Below are 15,195 nucleotides of genomic sequence, written 5' to 3'. Positions count from 1 at the left end.
ATTTATTTGCATATATAACACAATTTAATTGCCTTAGAGCACGTAGATGATCATTATGGCATATTTGAATTACAATGATACAAGAAGAAAATACATACATTAGCTTAATATGAAAAGAAAAAAAACATACGCTAATAAATAAATACTGAGAGTATGTGGTCAGTGCATGTTTGACATTATAATGCTATGCTTGAAATGTCTCTTATCCAGTCATAGTGGTGACGGCAGTCACCATCTACTTGATGTCTTCTGTACCACCACACTATTCCGACTCATTCTTGGTGAAGTGTTTGAAGTACTCTTCCATTTTTTATAATGGCAGCAAAACCCAAACACAATGTAGATAACTAATCCTAAAAAGAAAGAGCAAGATGTGCATCTTGAACAAATGAAAAAAGTAATTTACTTACACACACACACACACACACACACACACACACACACACACACACACACACACACACACACACACACGCCCACGCGCACGCGAACGCGCACGCGCACGCGCACGCATGCGCGCACGCGCTCGAACACACGCGCACGCGAACACACACGCGCGCGTGCACACACACGCGCCAAGGCGCGTGTGCCCATTCTGCAGACTTCGGTGTAAAGTTAAAGCTCAGCAGTGTCAGTGAACAGGAAAGAAGGAAGATTGGATTTAACATCACTTCAAGGGCATTAGACAGAGTCAGTGAACTAAACCAGTAATTGTAAACCATCTCAAGGGACCTGAAGCCGTTATCCCTATTAATTAAATTAATCACCAATCAAATTTCAATTGCTTCTTTCACTACTGAGTCCCAAAAAGATGAAATCAGGGATAAAATTTCGACATTATCATACACCATACAGTGCTCAGTGTCAATACAGTAGCCGCATCGAGACAGGTGGCAAAGTTTAGCCGGCTTGAGATGTATTCACAGCAAGAAACTGTTATTCGATGCTCCATTATTAATTTGATGGATAATGATTTGGACAATGCTATGATGATGGTTTTAAGTGAAGGACTTAAATTTGCACCCACACCAAAGGTTTTAACAATACTGGCTTTCATGAGTGCCATTGAAGAAGCTGTTCGTCCCCTTTCTGTGGAATCAGCAGAAGAGGTAAGATATGAAACTTGCTGAGCAGTTATGAAGGCTCACCCACAAAGGAGTAACATATCAGTCGCAGAGAGGGCTGCACTATGTAAGTTTTGCCAGGATTCTGAGATGGTGGTTCTTCTAGCTGATGAAGGTAATGCCACTGTCTTAATGTCTCGTGACAACTATCATGAAAAAATGAACAGTTTACTGAGTGACAGCACATTCTGGAAGATCAGTAAAGACCTCACCAACCAAGTGGTAAGGAAGACTGCTTCACTTGTGAATGCCTTCCCCCTTCCACCGGAAGTTGTGCAAAGATTTAAACCCAGTGGTGTCATTCCTCCAAGGCTTTGTGGACTTCGAAAGATCCACAAGAATGGTGTTCCTCTATGTCCGATAGTGAGTAACATCAGTTCTCCAGCTTATGATTCTGCCAAACATTTAGCGTCCTTATTAAGGCCTCTGGTGGGAAGATGCACTCATCACATATGTAACTCTGTGGACTTTACTGACAAACTGAAATCACTCAAACTGAAAAATTCTGATATGTTGGTCAGTTTCAGTGTAGTGTCATTGTTCACAAATATTTCTCTTTTGTAGTCATTGTCTCTCATTGGAAAGACTTTCAATAAAAAGGTTTCAGCTTTATTTGAACATGTTTTGACCTCAACATATTTTTTATTCAATAGCGAATTTTATGAACAGACTGAGAGTGTCACCATGGGTAGTCCTTTGTCACTCATGGTGGCCAACTTTTTATGGAGGACTTTGAGAAGAAAGCACTGTAATCTGCTAGCTTGAAACCCACAGTGTTTTGGAGGTATGTTGATGACACATTTGTAGTGTGGCCCCATGGTGAAGACAAGCTAAAACAAGTTTTAAATCATCTCTAATTCTGTCCACAGACAAATTCAGTTCACAATGGAAATTGAAAAAGATGGATGCCTTCCATTTTTGGATGTGCTGGTATGGCACAAAGATGGTGGCAATTTGGGACCAGTGTATTGAAAACCGACCCATACGGATTTATATTTATGTGCAAATACCTGCCACCATCCCTCGCAGACGATGAGAGTACTCAGAACTCTAGTACAAAGAGCACACATCATTGCTGATGAGAGCAGTCTGGAGAACGAGCTTCTACACCTGATAAGAGTTTTTGAAGCCAACAGGTACTCTCCACAGCAGATACATAAGGCACTACAAATGTAATCAACAGTGGGCACAAGAAAATTGGAAGAAGACACACAAAGTTTTAAATCCATGGTTTTCCTGCCATACTTGGGAAGTCTTTTGTCAAAAATAGGATGGATCCTCAGGAAACACAAAGTGAAAGTGATTTTTCACACTACACCAAAGACTCCAGCACTCCTGGGTTCTGTTAAAGATGATCTGGTACTTCGGAAGCCTGGGGTTTATAAGATCCTTTGTGAGTGCGGCCATTCATTTATTGGACAGATGACACATACAGTCCAGGAGAGATGCACAGAGCACCGCAGGTACACCTGTCTCTTACAACCTAATAAATCTGCAGTGGCAGAGCACTGTATTGACACTGGGCACTCTATGGTGTATGATAATGTCGACATTTTATCCTCAACTTCATCTTTCTGGGACTCAGTAGTGAAAGAAGCAATTGAAATTCAGTTGGCAACGAATTTAATTAATAGAGATAGTGGCTTCAGCTTGGACAATTCATACAATCTGGCAGTTTCTGTAATTAAATCACAAAGACATCGCATGCAGCAACAGATTTAATTTCCATGTATATGTTACACCTCTTTGCCACCTATCAACATCTCTGGCACCTTGTGTATCTTTGGCCACATACGCTGTGGTTTTGTCCTCAAGTTTAAAAGGATGGAACAAGTGCTGGAGCGTTAGTCACCTCGGCTCACTCTGAAGATGGCTGGATGGTATTCAGCCAAAATATTAGAAAAATAAACTGAATTTATGTGACTGCATGTCCGAAATTTTATGGAACATCATGACGCTATTTGAATTACAGGTCACATGACCTGTTGAAGCATTATGTGTCATTAATGCAATGGTTTCCATTGCCTTCTGCATCCTCATGCCATTGATCGTTACTGATTCTCCTGCCTTTTTGGGGCAGTTTCCCACCCTGAATTTCTCTCCACTCATCCTACCATTTTCACATAGTTGCTGGCAGAATGAGGATGTTGTCTTATGCTGGAAGTCTTTGGCTGCCAGTGGTGACAATTATTATTCAAAACTTAGGCAATAGCGAGGTTCAAACCTGGGACCCAGGACATTTTTATTAATAGTCAATGGTGCTACCCTAGACCAAAGGTGAACTACCCCCTGCCACTATCAGTTAGAAATAAAAGCAATACCTTAAGGATGAGAGGACAGTAACTGATAACGCAACATGCTTTTTATTATTTTGACAAGTACCTGAAGGCAAAGTTACATCAACCATATGACTTCATCCTCTCTTCCACATGATTTAAATCCTAAGAAACTTATGTCCTAAAATAAATCATGTACAAAGTGGTCAACAGAGTATATAATTTCTTTTATATACTTTTTGATTAAAAGAAACCACTCACTGAAAAACAGAAGTGTTAAGTTGTCGATAGGCACACACAAAAGAAGGAAAACTTGTTAGCTTTTGGAGTTATCCTTTGATGAGCTAGATTAAAGTAACCCTCCCCACCCACACACACGTATTCCCCTATGTGTTCCTGGCAGCACTAACAGTGAACAGCATCAATTCTATTGTCTATAAGCTGGACTGGTTTGTTGGGGGTGGTGCTGGATGGGGTGGGTGGAAGGAGAGGGGAGTGGGAAGCAGGGAGAAGGACTTGGGATGGGTGGCTAGCAGTATAGAAGGTGGTGGCCCATTTGCTGGCTAGAAATGCAGAAGGAAGAGTGTAGGTATATTGGATGGCATACCTGTAGTGGCTGTGGAAAGCTACACATGCTGAAGGGGACATGAGCACATGGAATGGGAGGTGGGTGACAGAATGAAGGAAGGGGAAACTGTCAGGTACAGGGTGCGGGGACAGTGAATTATCTGAAATTGAGGAGAGGAGGATGTGTTGTAAGGATAACTCCCATGTGTGTATTTCAGAGAAGTTGGTGGTGGAGAGAAGAGACAGATAGTTCAGTTTGTGATGCAGCCATTGAAACTGAGTGTGTTGTGCTCAGCATCATGTTGTGCCACCATGTAGTCAACTTTGTTCTTGATGATAGTGTGGTGGTGGCAGCCATTCATCCTGGTGGACAGCTGGTTGGTAGTCATATCAACACACAAAGCTGTGCAATGTTAGCAACAGAGTTGGCATATGACGTGGGTCCTTGACAGGTGATCTTACCTCTGATGGGGTAGGATAAACCTGAGACAAGACTGGAATAGGAGGTATTGTATGGGTGGATTGGGCACACCTTGCACCTTGGTCTGCCACAGGGATATGATCCCTGTGTTAAGGGGTTGAGAATGGAAATATGATAGGGATGGTCTAGGATGTTGTGTAGGTTGGGTGGGTGACGGAACACCACTTTAGGACGGATGGGAAGAATCTTGTGTAGGATGTTCCTCATTTCAGACCAGGATGGTTCAAATGGCCCTGAGCACTATGGGACTTAACTTCTGTGGTCATCAGTCTCCTAGAACTTAGAACTACTTAAACCTAACTAACCTAAGGACATCACACACATCCATGCCCGAGGCAGGATTCAAACCTGCGACCATAGCGGTCGCACAGTTCCAGACTGTAGCACCTAGAACTGCTCGGCCACCCTGGCCGGAAGACCAGGATGAGAGATAATCAAAGCCCTGGCGAAAGGTATTGTTTAGTTATGATAATCCAGGGTGATATTAGGTGATAAGAGGGCTACTCCTCTGTAGTTGATTCTCGGGTATGGTGGGAGGGTATGTCAGGGGAAATCTGTTATGGACTATGTTTGGGGGGTATTGCCTGTCAATGAAGCCTTTGTGATGGATTTCTCACCATTGCAGAAATGTTGTCCTTCCCATACACCCTAGCCACCTGCGTACTTTGTATCTGTAGTGATGAGAACTTCCTTGCCCAGTATGCTGAAGGCCTCACAAAGGTGTTCACTGACAGGCAGTGCCCTCAAACCTAGTCCACAGATATATTTCCTGTACCATATCCTCCCACCATCCCCAAGAATCAGCTACAAAGGAGCACCTCCATCATCACTCAATATCACGATGGGTTATCACAACTGTACCATATCCTTTGTGAGGGCCTTGATTATCTATCACCCTGCCCTGAAATGACATCCTACCCAAAATTCTTCCAGTCCTGCTAAAATGGTATACCACTGTCCAGTCAACCTTCACAACATCCTAGTCCATCCCTACGCCAATCGCAATCCCAACCCCTCGCCTCAGGGATAATATACCTGTCCACCAGGATGAATGGCCACTACCAAACTGTTGTCACAAGATCGACCACCTAATTGGACAACATACTAAATTTCAATGCCTGCTTCACAACCCAAGCCATATGGGTGCTTCACCCCACCACCAGCTTCTCTTGACTATGCAGATGGGAGTATCCTTACAACCCATCCTCTGCTCCTGTAATCGTCCTGGCCTCAATCTCAGGTAACCCACTGCCACTGCACCCACCACCCAATCGTTACCCCTCCCCCCTTCTAATTCAGATCCTCGTTTCTCCTCCAGAGAGTGCCTCTTCCCACTGGTTGCTGCAGTTGTGTCAGCCCACATTCCTGTCACCCCTCCCTCCTGCATTCCTGGCCAACAAATGGGCTGCCTCCCTCCTAGTCCCTCAGCCGACCTCTCCCACTACCTGCCCTGACTGACACTACCCACACCACAATCAATCCATCTGCCGAAAAGTAGCATTGAAACTGTTAGTTCAGCCAGCACCAAGTAGATGCATCAGTGTGTGTGTGTTTTACTTCAGTTTATTAGAGGATAACTCTGAACGCTAGCAAGTTTTCCTTCTTTTCCGTGTGCCTATTAACAACTCAGTTCTTCTGCACTCCAGAATGTTAACCATGCCAGTACCTCACATGATTTTTATTTTGTCAATCTTGCCCTAAGTGTTGCGGATATTTTGTACATCTGTTGCACTGTAAGATACATAGAACAAATAATGAAATAATACACATGTATGTATATGTAGCATAATCTGTGAATGTATTTTAATATATTAACATAGCCACAATGTGTTTTGTCATTTCTGTATCTAATAATCACCATTGTATCAGCACCACACTTGTGCAGAAGTTTGACACCTATTTTCACTTATTACCAGCTTAAAGTGAAGTGTACGTTATTGTTGTAAATATTAAACTTTTTGTTTGTTTGTTTCAAGTGCTGTATCCTTATGAAATAATTGTTTACTGTGTATTTAATGTTTTATGGTCATCAAAAGCTTTATAGGCATCGATAAATCAACATTTCTTTGAAACCAAAACTCTACCAGTTTTTCAATTCTGTAAATAATTTGTGTTACTATTTTGTAACCACAACTTATTGAACTGACAAGACTGGTAATATTCACACCTGATAGCACCTGCCTTTTCTGTTGGAATTACTATATTCTTCTATAGGTCTGAGGGTATTATGCCTGTCTCAGTAATCTTGCACTCCTGTTGTAATAGTTAAAACGGTCTGAGGAAGTGTGATCTACTTCAGGTTCCTTATTTCGGCTTTGGTCTTTGAGTGCTCTCTCAAATCCTTCTTGCAGCACACCTCCCATCTCATCTTCATTTACTTGCCCTGCCATTTCTATAATATCGTCTTCAAATTTATTTTCATTGTTATAAGTAGGTGTACTATTTGCTAAGACTCTGTAGACTTAATCATAGAATCAGCTTACCAATTAACCGAATGTGATATTTTTTCCTTTAGAGCTGTTTTCTGGGGACTCACTCACTTTCATCCCTTTGTTTTTATCTGTGTCTTGTTTATTAATACACCATGGTGTTGCTGATGTATTCTTGAAGAGACAGCTCTTGTATGTTGTTTTGGTTTCTTGATGATAACATTTGTCCATAAGCATTAATTTTTAGGTCTTATAAACTAGCATATCTGGATTACATTAGATAACCTACTGCAAAAACTAAAAGTAAAACTATTTGCAGCGAATCATTTGTTTGCTGCTCATATAATGTCTTGCCATATTTAAGATTTTGAAGTTCATATATTTTCAAACTCATACTACTGATTGGAAAAGTCATGACAGCAACAAAACATGTTTAATTTGAAAAATTCGTTTTATAGGGGCCATAACATTAAACTATGTTTGGAACATTGAAGGGGTATAAGAGATCTGGGAAATGTTTGTTTATTCAGTGTGTTTTGTATGTCTATTCTTAAATAAAAAATGTGTAAACATAAGCTGTTTCTGTGATACAGCTATTTGATTCTACTCTTTTCTATAGCTCACCTTTAAGGGTCCATGCTCCACATTTTATCCATGTCACTCCATCCAGCATCATCATCAAAAATATATTAATGAGGATACCAATAGCTGGAAATAAGGGTACAAATGGAACCTGGAACCAAAAATTTTTATTATCCAAATAGCAAATAAAAGATTGTAGGTCTACTTTTTTCTTAAGGAATAACACATCACCATGCAGCATGGTTTTTGATTAGATTTTAAACAGAAACAATTATTCATCATCTCTTAAAACAAAACCTAATGGAGCAGGCAAACTTAAGTACTAAAATTGTAGCTAAAACCCCAGAGTCAGTCATTTTTAAATGGTTCATTCACTACATGAAATGAAAAGGTGAATGACAGTAAGTAGGAAGAGTAAACTGTGCATGTGTCAGAGAAATGAGAAAGTCACTTCAAACATCGTCTGTATGTATGATGCTTTAATAAACAAAACTGAGAGAGGGCAACCACTCACCTGCAGCTTGTTGATGCACGAGTTACAGATACATGCAAGTACACAAATGTAATACTATCTCTTGCACTACAGCTATCGTGCCACTGACTGCTTGTGAATACATCAATATGCAACACAATACGGGTTTGAGCTTCACCTTGAATACTGTCATATAATCCCATGATTGGCAGTAAAAGATAATGCAACACAGAGAGTTAATTGCACCAAAAAGAAAAAAAAACAATTGGCACACTTCAAGGAAACAAAATGGCTGGCTGTTACTTACCAGTATATGAGTCAAAAGTTCCAAGTCCTGCTAATAGAAACACTTGAAAGTAGAAAATACTTTTCCAGGCTTTCAGAAGTTGTGTTCCTATCTTAGAGAGGAATGATAAATATGATAGATAAAGTTGGAAAGAAGGAGAAGCTCACTGAGATACCATATTTACAGAGACTCATCTGTTCTGTAAGCTAAGAAAAGTTTTTTCTACATTTTTCTATTGGTGGTACTCGGAAGTTCACCTCCTGAAGATAAATAATAGCCAGAATTGTGCTTCCTTGCATCTCAACATGTAGAGTTATAGTATTGTAACATTTTACTACTGCATTGGTAGCTATTTTTCAAAGCCTTAATCTTCATTTTGTGCTGAAACCTATGGATGTGATTTGTACATGTATGTCTAGTCTGAATATTTTGCATCTAATGAACTTATTTTTACCTTGTAGGTTACTGTAGCCTGTGAAGTAGGCTGAATTCCAATGGAAACCATTATGCATATCATACACAATAACAGGATTACTAAACCAGTTATTGCTAGTGGATCAGCTGCTCCAATAGATGATCTTGCCTGAATAACAAGTTGTGATACTAGTACACACAAAACAACTGTAATAAGAAAATAATAAAACACTTCAGTAATAGTAAAGATCTCCTAATTTTATTCATTCATGTGACATATATAGTCTGACTTACTGTATAGAATAATTTCAGATGTCACAATAAATGTAGACAATTTTGTTGGCTTTTTCAACTTTTCAGTGTTCATAATTTGTTTCACAATGTCTTTGATATGAAAGTGATCATCTGCATGTTCTGTTTCTGTGTAGTTATCAGCATCTTTTGCATACCTGTAAATCCCATAAGCACATTATCATTTCACAAATAAGTATCCAGTATCAAATATCTAAACCTATGTTTCATAGCCAATTGATTAAATCAAGTGCAAATACATTTCATTAAATGCTAAGTATATAAAATCTCATGGATGAAGTGATAGCAGCTGAATTGAAATAATGATTGAACAACCAAACAATGGATGGTCATTATTGTTTGCTGTAATCACAGAAGCAGAGTTATATTAAAGAAAAAGTAGGACTTTGCCACAACAGTTGAATTCATGTAGAGGCTCTTGTTGAAAATATCCACATTTCATAACAGCAAATATCATTTATGATTCATAGGAAGACCTCATCTAACCATTTCAATGTACCAACTGTTAATCCAATATGATACACTGAAAAACACGCAAGAATTTCACGTTCGCCTGCATATCGAGGTATGGATGTACTGGCAACAAACCCTTTTTTTGGGGGGGGGGGGGGGGGGAGGAAGGGGGGGGGGTTGACTTTAATTCAGAGTACATCAGTGGTTGTATGTTCATTAAATAATGCAATGATTAGTATGGTGATCCACAGACATTTTCATGCAGTATGATACTATTGGGTAGCCTTCAATGTCTATGGACTTTTACTGAAATATCATGAAATTCAATATCCTGGAATGCATGTATTGCCTCCTGCAGATAACATAGTGACATCAGAAAATAGAGTTGCAATATGTGATGATGTATGATGTAGTTTATCAAGTTGAACTTCAACATTAAAAGAAAATGGAGGAGAAGAAGAAGAAGAAGAAGGGGGAGAAGGTCATCACGAGGAATAGCGATGTAAGAGGGGAGTCGTTTACCCGTTTGCCCTGCAGTGCTGTCACCTTATGTATGCACGCTTGCTGATGAACTGCAAGAAATGTGGTATAAACTGCACAGAGGATAAAAAGGTATAGCGAAAGTGCGCTGAAGAGACCAGCAGTGTTTCTCAGTTGAGTTGACACTGAATACAAAATAATAGAACCTTGCTCTGCTGTAGGGTACAGCTGCCACATAGCTGAGGTCAGCAGCACTTGTGATCTTAGTGCAGTCAATATAAAGTGTGCAGCTTGAGAAGTTTTCTTGGGAGTTTTGCCATTCACCGAGGGAAGCGGTATAAAGAGCACCGTAGTGATGAAGAGTATGGAAATGTGTGGGGAGAGACAGCATTGATGGCACCTTCACCCATCATACTGATGTATTCCTATAATATATAACTGGGCCACTCAAAGTTGACACTTGACAGAACATGATAGATAGCATTTCATAGGCTTTACTGTAATTGCAATACAGTGGCTTAAAATAGAAATAAATGATTGTAGCTCCATCATAAGTTACATTGAGAAGTATCTATTTTTTATTTCTTGATAAAAAGTCAAGTTGTGGACCTATATTTCATCTGCAGTACGCTGCAAGTTCATAAACAGCAGCTTAAATTACACAATAGCTGAGAGTTTTCCATTACCATTGAAAAATTCCAATTCAGTTAATATGGTCTACAAGACCATGCAAAAATAAAAACTACTTACATGTTTGGGGTAAACCTTTTTTATTTCTTGGCATACTCTGCTATTAGACCTATACAATTTGTCCAATGCTGTTCTAATTTGTTGACCCCTTCCGAATAATAGCAATTGTCCAAGTCTGCAAAATAGCTATCAGTTGCTGCAATCACCTCCCTGTTTGAATAAAATCTTTGTCCTGGCAGCCATTTCTTCAAATTAGGGGAACAAACAGTAGTCCAAGGGAGCCAAGTCTGGAGAACAGGGGGGGGGGGGGGGGGGGGGGGGGATGTGAAACGAGTTGGAATCCTATTTCCAATAATTTTGTGGCCACAACTGCTGAGGTGAGTGCTGGCGGATTGTCGTGTCAGAAAAGGACTTTTTTGTGGTCCAATTGCCAGCGTTTTCTTGCAGCTTGGTTTTCAAATGGTCAAATAACAATTAATAATATGTACCTGTAATATTTTTAACCTTTTCCAGATAGTTGATGAGGATTTTCCCTTGCAAATCCTGAAAGACAGTCACCATAACCTTTCCAGCTGAAGGAATGGTCTTCGCCATTTTTGGTGCAGATTCTCCCTTGGTAACCCATTGTTTAGATTGTTGTTTGCTCTCGGGAGTATAGTCATGTATCCATGTTTCATCCACAGTGATGAAATGACACTTAAAGTCCTGTGGATTCTTCCTGAACAGCTGCAAACCATCCTTGCAACACTTCACATGATTCCGTTTTTGGTAAAGCGTGAGTAATCGCGTAACCCATCTTGCGGATAGCTTTCTCATGTCCAAATGTTTATGCAAAATATTATGTACCCATTCATTCAAGATGCCCACAGCACTAGCAAATCTCATGCACCTTAACTCTTCTGTCATCATATCATGGATTTTATCAATGATTTCTGGAGTCGTAACCTCCACAGGGCATCCAAAAGCTTCAGCATCACTTGTGCCCATATGCCCACTTCAAAAATTTTGAAACCACTTATAAACTGTAATGTTTATCAAGCTTCTCTTTAGTCTCCTGAGGTGTTTTGCCTTTCATAAAGTAATGTTTAGTCACCACATGAAATTCTTTTTCGTCCATTTTTTGACAATCACTCTACTTCCTTGATTCACACGAACGCTAAACACAAAGAAATAGACCAATATGGCTGAAACTTGGTGTGCATTCTTTCCAAAGATGCTACCAACTAAAAATGACCTTGATATGTGCCGGTGGTGCCATCTCTCTGTATTTGCACAGACTTTTCAAACGCCCCTCGTATATTCACAACTTGCTATGATTAGCCTTTTTTGGCAAAACATATGCATTAATACTGACACCATTTAGTAAGCACCAGAAGTTTTGATTCTGTTCTGATTTGCTAACACAATGAAAGCCCTTCCATATAAATTGCACACCACAGCACATTCTTTATATACTAAGAAGACAGCAACACAGTAAAAGTAATGCCATGACCAGCTGATTTTGTGCCGCTGTATTAATTTTGGTTCAGATGGTGGTGGAGTTCATATTCATTTCTCAGTTGTTACTCTGTTATCATACAAACTTAAAATGCACCTCTCAAGTGTAAATGTCAGGTGGTCCTCTATAAATGGTGAGTGGCAGTAAAATTGTTTTGAGAAAGGACATTACAGAGACATCCATGTTCAAATGTGTTACTTATTTATAGTAATGAATAAGAAAATAAATTTAGCCTGTTGAAATGCAATTATTCAATGATTTGTTAAGGATGGCAGTGTCTGTAAACAGAACATGATGTCTTTAGCTTTCAATCGACAAAAGGGGTGGGGGTGAGTGAGGTGAAACTTCTAAGAACAACTTTACAAGGTATGCTGACCAACATGTACTGATCACAAGAATGAACTGAAGCTCAGCATGGCATTGACAAGTTAAAGAAGGAAAGTTTTTTTTATTGTTACTCACATGTTCCATAGATTTTGAATTGTGATGACATGCAATTTTTGTCACTTTTAGTATGGGTAAAACTAATTTTTCAGTCATTATAAAGTGCTAAGTCGATGCCACTATGCCTTCATGTGTGTTTCTTGTCCACATGTCAGTTGTAACACTCAAAAAATTACATTTTTAAGGGCTTTTTCTAGTTTATTTTTTATCTCCTCATATAATTTTGTGATCAACAAAAATTTAAGTGTGGTTTTACATGGCAACTCATATCTGTTATTTAAGGCATGAACAAAATTTTTCAAACCTTGTTGGTCAGAAGTTCTGTATGGCAGCATATCAATAGTGATTAGTTGTACATAAAGAGACTCAAGTTCTCTCTTTACTCTTGAAATGGCATCGTACAATTGACTTCTGTTAAAATAATGTTTTATAGAGCTTCTTGATTCTTTTTAGTTGCGCCTCTTGTACTTGATCTAGCTCACTAGTTGATCCCTCACCATGATTCTCTAGTTTTGCACCATGCTTTCTTTAAGTGGTCTCTAAAATGAGTTATGGTGACTGTGATCTTTGTCTCACTGCTGCTGATGACAGCGATTCAACAGTTGTGGAATGAAAGTTGCATGATGAAGAATAATGGGTGGTTGTGTGGCATTTAAAAAACGAAATAAATACTGGAGAAACCATTGTTGGCACATTGAGGTCACCTCCTACAAAACCCCAAAGAGCTAGAAGCTTTAGGGGCAGCATTCTTCCTCATAATGGTCGAAAAATTATTAGTCAGGTCTCAGAATCCTGTAAACTTGAAAAAATAAAATAAAAATATTGGTGAGCTAATTTATCCACTTCACAAGTTTCAAACAAGAGGTTTCATCATTAATATGCAAGAGCTTAAGAAATATCTACAGGATTAGGAGCTTTTACAAAAACATTCCTGGACAGTCACCAGTCAATGATCAATTTTAACCCAAATATTAACTCTCTCATTAGCATTAACACGTCTCCTGTTCCTAGTATACAATGAAAATGGTTTATCTGTAAGTACAACAGCTGTACCATAATTCCTATCGCCCTTAACACCAATTGAAAAGGTACGATAAGAAATAATGTCTCTGTCATAGTAGGCCTCCAAACCTTCTAATGGTTTATCACTACCTCGTACAACAGCAATAGTTAACCAACTGTTTCCAGTAACTACCTCCATAGTTGTACAAGAAAAATTAATTTTGGCACCAACAAAAGTTATTGGGCCTGTCATTAGCTCTTCTTGTGATACATTATTTGGAGTCATTGAAAAAGTGTCCACTGTCTTGTAAACAGGCATTCTTGATCTTCTTGTATATCTCCTCCTCCTGTACGGCATGGCTGTGTGCTGCGTGCGGCTGCCTCGAGTCAAATGAGCATGCTGCTGCCTGCATGGCGGATGTATGTCACTGATAAGGTGGGCGCAGCAGGAAGTAGTGCGCTTAAAAACCACAATGGTGGCACCGGAAACTATTTTTCCAGCGGATTGCCCTTAGTTAAAACTAGAGGGCAATCCGCCGAGCTCTAGCAGCAGGCGAGAGAAACTCGTTCAAGGTCACCCGCCAAGATGGCGGTGCACACAGCCATGAATGAAGTCTTGGCAAGATGATAGTTTTGTCTCACATCCACCAAAACATTCACATTTCACCTGAATGACTTGTGAATATGCATTGCAGTACTGTGAAAGCAGAGAGCATGTAGATACAACTGTACAATTTAATGATTATGTCCAGCTATCATAAAAATAAAAAATATGACACTCGATAAGTTTGCTTTTACTATATTCAATTTTGCAGGAACTGGTGCATCCTTGAAGAAACAAACTCCACTAACTGAACACAAAACAGGTAACCAATGTATGAATGATATTTGTGCTTCTACAAAAGCAGAATTCAAGCAGTGGCACTAGCATTGCATCATTGTTTTGTGTTTCCAAATCACTTTATACATTAACATTTACAACTGAAAACATTTAAAAGTGCAATGTGGACTCAGAAACAGAAGATTACAATAGCAAGTGTGTTTAATTAATAATGATAATGATAATATTTATTTTAAAATGCATTATGCACTACAATCACAAACACTTAACAAATCTTTAAAATGACATTTTTTCCTCTACTAACCACATTGTATTAAAACAGTGTTATTTTCATTTGTATTCCTTGTTACAAGCTCATGCATTTGACGATGACTGTCTGTATAAGGCTCATTCATGAATGCACATTATTTATGTGCGTAATTTTTACCATAAGCATCTGATCAGTACAAAATGTGCACGACCATGATTTTTCATGACTGGATGACAAATAAGAAAATCCCCTCTCACACATCCTCCCCCCACACCGACCAATCTATTAACAACATACATTTATAAACAGCACATACTGGCTGAGGAACCACAATATTTGACTTTGACTAAATACCACCATGCAATCTACTTTCCCTCTGCACTCTACACGCTATGGAGGTAATAGGATCTGACAATTTTTCACATGTCAGTTGAAGAAGAATTACATAATAAATTATATGACTATTGATAGTTAAACTGGACTACCGATAGTGGTGATAGTGCAGACGCTATTGGTTAATCGATATTTATCGATGTTTAAGTATCACTACTCTCCGCCCTGTGCCTAAGCTGGATTCTGGAATATTGAGATAGA

At 39.2% G+C, this 15,195-nt stretch overlaps 1 protein-coding gene across 1 annotated transcript in view; it reads right to left on the bottom strand.

The window, feature by feature from the left end:
- Positions 1 to 205: 205 nt before the first annotated feature.
- LOC126413211 (high affinity cationic amino acid transporter 1-like) overlaps positions 206 to 15,195 on the bottom strand; it is a 181,879-nt gene continuing 166,889 nt past the window's right edge. The window contains exons 18-21 of the mRNA XM_050083109.1: positions 8,926 to 9,080; positions 8,672 to 8,838; positions 7,502 to 7,610; positions 206 to 353 (exon numbers count right to left, since the gene is read on the bottom strand). Coding sequence (XP_049939066.1) covers positions 229 to 353; positions 7,502 to 7,610; positions 8,672 to 8,838; positions 8,926 to 9,080 — 556 coding nt within the window. The 3' untranslated portion in view covers positions 206 to 228. The remainder of the gene's footprint in view (positions 354 to 7,501; positions 7,611 to 8,671; positions 8,839 to 8,925; positions 9,081 to 15,195) is intronic.

The sequence above is a fragment of the Schistocerca serialis genome, chromosome 7 (genome assembly GCF_023864345.2).
Source record: "Schistocerca serialis cubense isolate TAMUIC-IGC-003099 chromosome 7, iqSchSeri2.2, whole genome shotgun sequence".
Taxonomy (NCBI): Eukaryota; Metazoa; Arthropoda; class Insecta; order Orthoptera; family Acrididae; genus Schistocerca; species Schistocerca serialis.
Note: the sequence above shows the minus strand (reverse complement) of the source record. Positions and strands in the feature narration are given on the sequence as shown.